Source organism: Oratosquilla oratoria, chromosome 20 (assembly GCF_046742065.1).
Source record: "Oratosquilla oratoria isolate Oo_2021 chromosome 20, ASM4674206v1, whole genome shotgun sequence".
NCBI lineage: Eukaryota > Metazoa > Arthropoda > Malacostraca > Stomatopoda > Squillidae > Oratosquilla > Oratosquilla oratoria.
This window is the reverse complement of record NC_134796.1, coordinates 38,852,063-38,863,790: the sequence shown is the minus strand read 5'-3', so window position 1 is coordinate 38,863,790 and position 11,728 is coordinate 38,852,063. Positions and strand designations below refer to the sequence as shown.

Genomic DNA, 11,728 nt, shown 5'->3' with positions numbered 1-11,728 from the left:
ATATATATATATATATATATATATATATATATATATATATGAGAGAAATTCGCTAGTAACAGCGACATCAATCCGATAATTTTATGACAGTCGCATGCAGGATTCGAACCCACTGCTATCAGCCACTCGTAAGATTACCTTCACAGAGCCTTAGCCCACTACACCAGCAGACACTTAAAAGCCTTGAAACCTGGAATCGAACTGATTCCCGAGGATAGGAAAGATCACTATTTTGCGACCCCAATTCCTGTTTTATACAAGGCCCATGTGCACCAGTTGGCAAGGGGTAAAGATCGGAACAAATCCCTTTCACGCTTTTCGCCATTGTAACTATGAGAGAAATTCGCTAGTAACAGCGACATGAATCCGACAATTTTATGACAGTCGCATGCAGGATTCGAACACACTGCTATCGGCCACTCGTAAGATTACCTTCACAGAGCCTTAGCCCACTACACCAACAGACACTTATGTGTCTGTTGGTATAGTACAAAGATTGTAAACTAGTTGTACATAGTATCGTCGGTATTTTGAATAAAGAGATCAGTCATGATATTGACTTATAATATTCTAACTATTCTTATGGAAGATAGCTATTCTTTAAATAATAGTATCAGCCGTTAACACTGAGCACGGAAGTGTTCATCTCTAGTGTGCGTAAGGGACCCATACCGCGGTGAAAACTAAATGTTCTGATAGGTGCATTATGACGAGAATACTACCAGCCGTTGGCACTGAGCACGGAAATGTTTATTCCAAGTGTGCCCAAGAGAACCATACCACGGCGAGCTCAGTGGTGTTTAGTAACAAATGTTGTCTCTTGATAATTTCTGTTTTTCATACTCTCTCTGATTGAAAAGAATACAAGGCATAACATTTGTGTTATTTCCCTTTTGGTACTTGGTAAGGATTTTCCTATCAGGTACACGAGATAGGCGTACCATATCATAGGGAAATGATACTCTTCTCATGCAAATAACTTAAATTTGTCTTTATCTGTCAACTGAAACAAGATAAAGAGAAGAAAAACATGGAAGAGTAACACATGGTGATTATGAAATCTTTAAAAGAAACGGGAATTTTTATCAAATGAAAATTCGGTCTTGGTTACGAGAATAACATTTACAGGATTTTATGATGTTGAGCAAATGTAGATATTACTTTCTTTTTTATACCAGATGTTCTTTCAAGTTGAATAAAGCCACCTGGCATCAACCAGAACATATGATCTAAACGTGCTAAATACAACCCAGGTCCAAGATAAATTGAAAAGTCGTTTCTGAATCTAAGACGTTTAATAACCAAGAAAACGTGTGAACAACTGATATAGATCATAACAAGTTGCCATAGTCGTCGGCTGATTATGTGATGGCTGCGAGATGACTGGAGAACTGCTTTCTTCACGAGGTGTCAACGTGAGATGAGGGTGAATGTGGTTTAGGAGGAGGAAAAAGATACGGGACTGTGACAAGGAAGCCAAAAACACTCCAAGAAAGGGTGTGGCAATGGCGCCATCGTCCGAGTCCCTGGTAAAACGTCAACAAGTAACAAGTGACCCGTGGTGCCTCAGAAGGAGTTCGACTGGTGATGCGAGAATCGGCTCCTGACTGGAGGAGGCTTAGAGCTGGAACTCATCGATGAAACAGGCGCAGCTGGAAGGGAGCTTGAAGGTGCGGATCTCGAAGGGGAAGTACTTGTCGTAGTGGTTGTAGACGAGGAAGCGGTGGTAGGCGGACTTCTGCAGGCACTTGGTCTCGTAGCAGTGGGGCACGAGGGGGCAGGCCTCACCCGAAGTGGTGCACTCCTCGACGCGGGTCGTCTGCGTGAAGTCCTGGTAGTTGACCTTGATGTTGTTGACGATGATCTTCCAGCCACAGTCACTCAGCACCCGCAGGGGTCTGATGTAGGCGGTCTCGGAAGGACACAGGTACGTCTCCTCCTCGAGGGTCTCGGGTCTCTCGACGGAGAGAGTGGTGTTGAGATCCGTCACGTCGGCACAAAGGCTGACGACCTTGGCGAAGTGGTGGTTGAGGGCCGCCTGGATTTCGCTGGCCGGGTACTCCTCGTCCTCGAGGCACCAGGTGGCGTTAGACCCTTGTGCGCAAGAGGGACTACGGCTTGGATAATTAGGGTTGCAGTGTGCTGGTGAAGAGGTTGGGTGGGTCGCGGGGGCGCTGTTGCCATAGTCGAGGGCCACGAAGGAAGACGGAAGATATTGTCCTTCCACTACGGCGGAGAGGACAGCGGCCAGGAGCACCAGCAGGAGGGTCTGCAATCAATCAAGGTATTTAATATATGAGGAGCTAAAGACAAAATTCTATAAATGCCTGAGGTCAACACCCAAACTCCCTACCCCTGTCCTCCACACTAAAGCAAAAGAGAAAAACGGACGCTTCAGGTAGGAGTCGAAGTGGTTCCTTCCCCTGTACCTTAAAGAGACTTTTCGTATGAGAAAAGGCGACGTCCCTGCCACTTCCCTCGTTTCCCTTGTTTACCTTGGGCGCAGGTGTCATAATGATGGTGGTGGTTCTTAGGCTGTCGGCTGGAGGAGTCGTTGGAACTGTGTTTGTCCCCTCCTCTCAGCTCTTTTATACTTGACAACATTCACTTCTCGCAGCTGTTACCTAGTGTTCTGTACTTAAAGTGACAGGCTTAGAAGTAGAACGAAAGTAGAGGGGGGAGAAGAAAAGGGTGGAAGGAGGAGGAAGAGAAGGGTGGAAGGAGGAGGAAGAGAAGGGTGGGAAGGACGGAGATTTGGGTAGGAAGAAAAGGGTTAAAGAGGAAGAGGAGGAAGATGAGGAGGAGAATGTGGAGGAAGTGGAAGACGAAGGAATCATATAGATAACTTGTCTACCCATACCTGGAATATGCTGTTTCCGTATGGTGCCTAAAACTTAATAAATTGATCAATTGGTTGATTTGCCACAGAGCTCATACTAAATGTAAGAAACAAATCATACCAAAAAAACAAAACAAAAAACCACTCAAAACATCTGAACCTTTTCTCCTAAACTCAGTGAAGACTTAATACAAGCGTTTGAAATTGTAAAGGGAAGTGACAACAGTGAAATTGAAGATGCTTTCAAATCAAATACTACTCGTAACGGGACAAGTAACAATTGCCTCAAGCCATCAGGTAATATCTACCGCCGTGAAATTGAGTTAAAGTCTAGCGTATATCGCAAACCAACCAATGTTTGTTCATATATACACTATTAATCCTCACACATTAATGGCGTAAAACGATGTTTTTTCTTCGATGTTTCTTAGGGCTTTGCGCATTTGCAGGCCAGAGTACATCAATGACAAAAGAAGATGTATTTACGATATTGGTACTAAGCTGCGATACCCTACATATATTCTTGATACAGCTTATAATTGTGCCAAAAGAATCTTTTACAACCTCAGGTCAATTCAAAGTTTTGATAAGACTAACGTGTTAGTTGTACCAAGAGAACATGCAAGGCATCCCAAATTTATTACGTAGTTTTAGCATTAATGTAGTTTTTAGCAACAAGAACACTGTAAGGCGATTGCTCATAAATAATTCCGTCAATAGTGATAAAGGATGCTTGTATAAAATACCTTGTAAATCATGTTATCATTTTTATGTTGGTCAGACTGTTAAAACACTCAAAACACGAATTAATCAACACAAGAAACCAATCTAGCGGTATATTCAACCTCATGAACAATTTTGACCACCTAATTGACTGGGATATAGCTAAAGTCATCACATACTTTATAACAATAACACCACAGAAAGAAATTTAATTGAATGCAGTTTGATCAAATCTAGAGGGAATAAATGTCAATCTCCACCAAGGTTTGTAGAAACTAGATAGTTATGTTTGCCAAGAAATTTAATTTTTTTTTAAATTGTAATATACTAGTTGTAAGCAATAGTACAATACTAGTTGGTTACCAAGACGGCAGTAAAATCACGTGTACCTCTTCCACTACCTCTTCGAATTCCTTCTTCATGTCTCAGTCATATATTCTGCACCTTGTTTCTTCTTGTAATTCCTTCTATGTATTAGCACTGAAGATGTAACTATACGAAAGCGCTCTGCTTCGTTAGTTTTTTTCCCTGGTGGTTGCTCAGGCATTTTTTAACACACGTTCTTTGTGTTTTATTGTATATATATATATATATATATATATATATATATATATATAAATTAAACTTAAACTAGATAATATGCGCAGTTGGAGAACAGTGTTATGATGTAACTTTTTCAGAGCAAGCTGTTATATTTATGCATTCCTGTCGACCGCGGCTGATGCTAAGCAACACGGACGCGCAAGCACACATACACACGCACACACACACACACACACACACACAGACACACAGACACACACACACACACACACACACACACACACACACACACACACACACACACACACACACACACACACACACACACACACACACACACACACACATACACACAGGGAAATACCCATACATATTCAAATTCATGTTCATCCTCAAATTTACGTTCATGTTCAAGTTCGCGTTCATATTGACGTGTGCGTGTGCGTTGGCGTTGGCGTTGGCGTTGTCGTCTTCGTTGTCGTTGTCGTTTGGCGTTGGCGTTGGCGTTGGCGTTGGCGTTGGCGTTGGCGTTGTCGTTGTCGCACACATACACACGCACACACACACACACACACACACACACACACACACACACACACACACACACACACACACACACACACACACACACACACACACACACACACACACACACACACACACACACACACACACACACACACAGACACAGACACAGACACAGACACACACACACACACACACACACACACACACACACATACACACAGGGAAATACCCATACATATTCAAATTCATGTTCATCCTCAAATTTACGTTCATGTTCAAGTTCGCGTTCATATTGACGTGTGCGTGTGCGTTGGCGTTGGCGTTGTCGTCTTCGTTGTCGTTGTCGTTTGGCGTTGGCGTTGGCGTTGTCGTTGTCGTTGTCGTTGTCGTTGGCGTTGGCGTTGGCGTTGGCGTTGGCGTTGGCGTTGGCGCTGGCGTTGGCGTTGGCGTTGGCGTTGGCGTTGGCGTTGGCGTTGGCGTTGGCGTTGGCGTTGGCGTTGGCGTTGGCATTGTCGTTGGCGTTGGCGTTGGCGTTGACGTTGGCGTTGGCGTTGGCGTTGGCGTTGGCGTTGTCGTTGTCGTTGTCGTTGACGTTGGCGTTGGCGTTGGCGTTGGCGTTCGCTTTCGAGTTCACGTTCGAGTTCGCGTTCGCATTCGCTTCCGCGTTCGATTTCCCTTTTGTGTTCGCGTTCGCGTTAGCTTCGCGTTAGCTTCGGAGACCAAAACTGTACCGCGTAGTCAGGGGTGGGTTTAACTACTGTCAGATAGTTCTGTAACTACATATGCACTTTTGTTTGTAACCGTCCTAGCAATTAATTCTAATGCTCTGTTAGATTTGTTCCTGACACCAACACACTGTTTCCTGGATTCAAGTTCAGGGCTTTTGCATGTCCTGTTTTCTCTAAATTTGTGTTATTTAAGCTAAACCTATTTTCTGGGTTGTGTGAATCTACCTTTAACACACTGCACTTTAAGATATTGAGGTTCATTTGCCATTTTACCAACCATGTGAACAATTTATTAAGATCTTCCTGCAGTATTCCGCCGTCTTCCTCGGACCTAACATGGCGTCCTATTTTAGTGTCGTCCACAAACTTACTAAAATCACTTACATTCCCATTGTCCAAGTCGTTTATATACATAATGAACAATAGGGGACCCAAAACTGGCCCCTGGGGAACTCCACTAGTAACATTACCTCATTTGGACTTTACACCATTAATGGTGACCCACTGTGTTTTTTTCTCACTAATCCATGTTCTTATCCTTTCTAAAAATTTTCTTCCTGTGATATAGGCTTTGACTCTATTTAATAGTCTTTATCTGCCTCCTTGTGGACATTATTGTTAAAGGATAAAAAATTATTTACATATGATCTACCCTTGGTAAACCCATGCTGTGAGTCATGAATCAAATTATATCTCCATTGTAACCTCTGATTCTATTAGCTATTATTGATTCCAGCATTTTACCTACAGCCGACGTCAAACTGATTGGCCTGTAGTTGTGTATAGAAAATTTATAATCCTATTTCAAAACAAGAACAACATTTTCCTGCCCAAAAGGGGTAGGCACGAAACCAGTGTCTACCGACTTACTAAATACATAAGTTAATTGGTCGCAGATTTCAAATCTACACTCCTTTAGCACTCACGGATAAAAATCGTCTAGACCCGGGGATTTTGTAGCTTTAGGTCTACCAGTCTGTTTGACTACTTCTTTGTTGCTAATGTTGATGCTAGTTAATCTACTTCCCTCATCCCAAATAAAGATTTGGTCACAGTCATATAGCATATCTATCCTCTCTTTTGTTAATACCGCGAGAAAACATTTATAAATCTCCTAGCTCATTTTTTTCTCCAAATTTATCAAGACACCTTCTTAGGTTTTAATTGGGTCTATCCTTTTCCAATTCTTAGTTTTGTAGAGATGAAAGAAGTCTTTTTAGTCAGATCTCGCTTGTCTGGCAACCTTAATTTCGTAATTGCGTTTCGCTATGAGCATGTTCTTGTTAACCAGTCTAACCATTTCGTTATACTTAGAGCCAAGGCATTTTCCCCCATTTTTGCTCCCAATATAAAGCTCTATTTTTATTCCGATGTTATTTTGCAGCCTATCTCCCATCCATTTAGGATATTAGTACTCATCCTTATCGCTCTGGAAAGTGCAACACTCGGTACGGAAGAGGTTACTGACACAACGGTTATACTCTTTTAGAGTGTTCCACTTGCCTTCTCTCACAGAGAGTTGACCTAACTCTAAATTATCCCTTTTTCTGAGAAGGGTCACATAACAGACGTTACTTTACACCTCATTTAGCTGAGGGCAGTAACCTGGGCTGAAAGCGTCAAGAGGTCACGTTGATACAAATTCGATCATGGCTGGTCCTAGACGCTTTTATGCTCTTGAGACATAGGGAAGTTGAGATGTTCCCATCTCTTCTCTAATAATAAACGAAGAAGAATAAGAAGAAGAAGAAGAAGAAGAAGAAGAAGAAGAAGAAGAAGAAGAAGAAGAAGAAGAAGAAGAAGAAGAAGAAGAAGAAGAAGAAGAAGAAGAAGAAGAAGAAGAAGAGAGAGAGAGAGAGAGAGAGAGAGAGAGAGAGAGAGAGAGAGAGAGAGAGAGAGAGAGAAGACATAGGTTAACAGCATTTCATAAGTCTGGCTAGTTCTGGGCGTTGTATCAGTTGGTATACAAAGGTTTTCGTTTTCTGTAGATAGCAAGTATGTCATGTTGTTGTCAAAAATAATGCTTTTTTGTTTCTTCTTCCAACGAATCTCTTGCGAATTTCGTTGGTAATTTAAGAAAAAATATTTCTGTGTAAAATAGTTTTGTCTTTTGGCTTAAGTGATTCTTTGCCAACGAATATGTATGGATATAACAGGAACTATAAGATATTAATTTGCATCCTTCTGGTATATCTCGGGCCACGTTTGGATGTCCGTTGTGGAGGGTCAACGTGTTTATTGTGAACTTTTTCTTTTGTTTTCAAGGAACGTCAATCATATGTAGTTCAGCCTTATGGTCTTCTGCAGGACCACCCTATTCCTTGAGGAACTATACATCCTCTGTACCTCATCATGGTTGCTTAGTCCAACTTGGCAAGTTTGTATATTTGGAGAGAAGTGCATGTGAATTTTTTATATGTTGGAATGAATGTAGTTGTGAATTGAAGTCTGAAATAAATATAATCAGCTTGATCATACTGATTAGGTGCTACCATGGTCTACTAAAATGTTTTTATTGTAGATTTTCTTTTCTTCTCTGTTTTTTCAGTACTTCAACAGGGTTTAGTAAGACGGGTTTATTGTGATTTTTTATAAGGAGTTTTGTAGTAATCCAAAAGGTTTTGTTTGTCTTACGTAAGAAGGACTCTTCATTTCAGCTTGACAGAACAAAACAATTATACTGTATATGGTGTCTCAAGTGTGTGCAAACCATTGAATAAATCATTACTTTTTATTTTAAAACTTAAACAAACCTACTTGAGCTTTTATTCAATAAAAGTATACATTTTTTCAGTATAGTATTTATCGATTTCACATTGTAAAAAATACCTATGATGTCCACTATTTTCAGCAGGAATAGTAAGCCTTTCTCTGTACTCCAATACAATTTATATCTAATACTGACTGACATTTCATTGGAACCTAGAGTAATTTTTTGTTTTAAGGTCTTATTAAAATCAGGTTGCGTCTCATAAAATTCGGATTTGATGAATTCCCAGAAAAAAAAAGTCGCAGGGAATGAGGTCGGGGGATCGAGAAGGCCAGGACGTATCGGAAGTCGCACGACCCATCTGTCATCTTCGTAAAGTTTCATTTAGCCATTTTAAATAAAGACAATTGTGTCCTCATTTCCATTAGCTATTACATCTGGCTATAACTCGTCACACAGCATTTTAAGATATCTTTCACTTGTGATACTTTCCTTAAAAAAAAAAAAAAAAGTCCAAATATGCCAGTTTGTCCAATCGCAGATCATACATTGATTTTTTGGGAATGAAGACGCTCTTTCTTAACCTTACTGGGATTTTCTCTTGGTCAGTAGCGATATATATGCATATATATATGTATATATATATATATATACATACATATATATATGCATATATATATATATATATACATATACATATATATATATATATATACATATACATACATATATATATACATATATATACTGTATATATATATATATATATATATATATATATTCATATATACTGTATGTATGAAGTGAATGGAATTGTCTGCCGTTGTATAGAAGAACCGCAAAATACATAACCATATTAAATATATGAACTGAAATAGTGTGAACCTCATACGAAAAAATAATAATAATAATAATCCGACGTGAATATCAACCAGTTGACACACTTTACAGGTTTCATTATGGCGAAAGAAAAGTGATTTTATTTAGTTGAGCCATCGCGATAACATCAAGTCTGTCCTCATGCTGTCCCGACATGTGTGTGTGTGTGTGTGTGTGTGTGTGTGTGTGTGTGTGTGTGTGTGTGTGTGTGTGTGTGTGTGTGTGTGTATTCACCTCGGATCTGCTGCAGCCTCTTTTCGAGACAGCCAGACACCACCCTACGGCAGTGTGTGTGTGTGTGTGTGTGTGTGTGTGTGTGTGTGTGTGTGTGTGTGTGTGTGTGTGTGTGAGAGAGAGAGAGAGAGAGAGTGTGTGTGTGCGCGCGTGTGTGATTCACCATGGTCTTGGATCACGTGTTTAACTTGTGATCGACAGCTATTTCCCTCCTGGAAGAGAGCTCAGAGCTTATATATGACCGACCTATGGGTAATGCTGTGACCCTACACGCATACACGCACACACACAACTCCACGCCCAAGTGAGTTGGAGTAACGACTCGCAGAGTAGCGATAATGAAACTATTTCAGCCTTGGGCGGGATTCGAACCCGGAACTCCATAAGGCGGCTGGGAACTCAACCACTGCGACACGAGTCGTGTGTGTGTGTGTGTGTGTGTGTGTGTGTGTGTGTGTGTGTGTGTGTGTGTGTGTGTGTGTGTGTGTGTGTGTGTGTGTTGTAGACATAACATCCACACAAAAAAGGATAAGGGAATATCGTGATCATAACTTATTGGATATTTATGTTATGATCACCGAACGTGAGATATTCCTGGACAGACTCTACGAGTAGGAGAGTGGAGGGGAGAAGGGAGAAGGAGAACCTCGCCCAACGACGCCTGCAGACGTATAAAAGCCCCCCAGTCAGCATCGTCTCCTCACACCTCCCCAAGTCGTCGCCAGCGCCGGAGCGGACACATACGAACACGCATCTTCGACATGGCAGCGAGATTTGCGGTAAACTTTGGACGGGTTCTCAACCCGTCGCGTTAGAATATGGGTCCGAAATTTGAGTTATTTGCATGGTGTGTGTGCTTGCGTGCTTTCTTGCATGCAGGCAGGGCTAGAGGTAGTCTCCTTCCGGACTCCTGAACCGTGTCAAGGCGTATCGCAAATACGTGAATTTTTGAAAATCTAAGTGTATTTACATAAGTTGGTTCCAATAATAGGATCGTACATGACTATGTATTACTCACACTTACACACACACACACACACACACACACACACACACACACACACACACACACACACACACACACACACACACACACACACACACACAAACGTGTACAGAGGGATGTCAGATACGTAGATTCGTAGATTAGAGTGGGCTGAAAAGGTTTGGACATTTGGGTAGAATGAATGAGAAAAAATAGTAAAATGGAGTGGAAAATATAAGTGAATGGAATATGGAACAACGAGAATGAGGTGCTTTGACGCAGTAATCGGGGCTTTGGATACACGTCAAATGCCTGTCGAGCAGGAAAGAGAGAGATTGTAAAAATAGAAATGAATGAAAGAAGATTGGATAGATGAGTGGATGAAAACGCACAAAGGGATGACTTTATCTACTCGTTGTTTTTTTTCTACAATATAATGAAAAATGATGAATCCGTGGGGATTAACCTGTCGGGCCCTGATGTGGTGGAGTTGCGCCTCACTGCGCTGCCTTTGGATTAAGCAATGTGACGGTGGACAGGGACAATATAACAGAACTACTTAGATGGAAAAAATGGTCAAATTGGTTTTAATCTTGTAGGATGGGGGAAAGAACTTTGGATGGATATATAACATGTGTGCGTATGTGTGTATTTATACATAATTAATATATCATATATATCTTTATATATATGTTTATGGAAGGTAGTGTGCGTGTGCTAAAAAGTACATTTTTCAATCGACTTAGACCAATATTACCATAATCATTATTCTCGAAATGTTTGGCAGGTCATTATGGCCCTTGTGGCAGTGGCAGCGGGATCGAACCCCTACCATCGACCACCCTACACTCCGGCCCCCGCCTACCACCCCGCCCCTGCCTACAAGCCCCGCCCCCACGGGCCCCCCGTCCCCGCCTGCGCCGCCAATACCACCAAGCCGTGGTGCCTTGAGGACTCCGAGTATCCGACCTACGAGATCAAACACGCAGCCGAGTACCACTACCAGAAGCTCGTGTCCCTCTACGCCGACATAGCTGACCTCAACACCGCCCTCTCCGTCGAGAGACCCGAGACCCTCGAGGAGGAGACCTACCTGTGTCCCTCCGAGACCGCCTACGTCAGGCCTCTTCGGGCGCAGAACACCGACGGCAAGTGGAGGATCATCGTCAACAACGTCGACGTCCACTACGAGACCCTGACGCAGACCACCCGTATCGAAGAGTGCCTGACCTCGGGAGAGGCTTGCCCCCTCGTGCCCCACTGCTACGAGTCCAAGTGTCTGCAGAAGTCGGCCTACCACCGCTTCCTCGTCTACGACGCCTACGACCAGTACTTCCCCTTCGCCATCGAGTCCTTCAAGCTCCCAGCCAGCTGCGCCTGTTTCCTTGGAGCCTACACCATTGATCACTAAGTCAAAGCAACTATCCATGGAGGCCCAACTCACCAAGATCAACAGGGACCATCGATCTCGCATATCTCGCTCACAAGAAACCGAAACAAAGAACACCTGAAGACATCGACCAGACCAAGGAGACACCGGCGAGTCTTCGTCTTCAACA

General features: G+C 42.4%; 2 protein-coding genes across 2 annotated transcripts; one reads left to right on the top strand and one right to left on the bottom strand.

Moving 5' to 3' along the window:
* Nucleotides 1-1,618: 1,618 nt before the first annotated feature.
* On the bottom strand, nucleotides 1,619-2,513 carry LOC143036258 (neurotrophin 1-like). Its single transcript, XM_076203505.1, has 2 exons — nucleotides 2,496-2,513; nucleotides 1,619-2,269 (listed from the first exon to the last, which is right to left on the bottom strand). Exons 1-2 carry the CDS (start codon nucleotides 2,511-2,513, stop codon nucleotides 1,619-1,621), a joined length of 669 nt encoding a protein of 222 aa, XP_076059620.1.
* Nucleotide 2,514: 1 nt separating this feature from the next.
* Nucleotides 2,515-11,580, top strand: LOC143036257 (uncharacterized). The gene is made up of 5 exons (XM_076203504.1): nucleotides 2,515-2,564; nucleotides 3,018-3,195; nucleotides 6,746-6,835; nucleotides 9,787-9,963; nucleotides 10,957-11,580. Exons 1-5 carry the CDS (start codon nucleotides 2,515-2,517, stop codon nucleotides 11,578-11,580), a joined length of 1,119 nt encoding a protein of 372 aa, XP_076059619.1.
* The last annotated feature ends 148 nt before the right edge of the window (nucleotides 11,581-11,728 follow it).

Bases quoted from the DNA above. Each gene is read 5' to 3' on its own strand.
- LOC143036257 (XM_076203504.1), top strand. From the start codon at position 2,515: ATGATGGTGGTGGTTCTTAGGCTGTCGGCTGGAGGAGTCGTTGGAACT. The intron at 6,836-9,786 runs GTTATACTCTTT...ATTCCTGGACAG, and splicing joins AAGAGGTTACTGACACAACG to ACTCTACGAGTAGGAGAGTG. The intron at 9,964-10,956 runs GTAAACTTTGGA...AATGTTTGGCAG, and splicing joins ACATGGCAGCGAGATTTGCG to GTCATTATGGCCCTTGTGGC.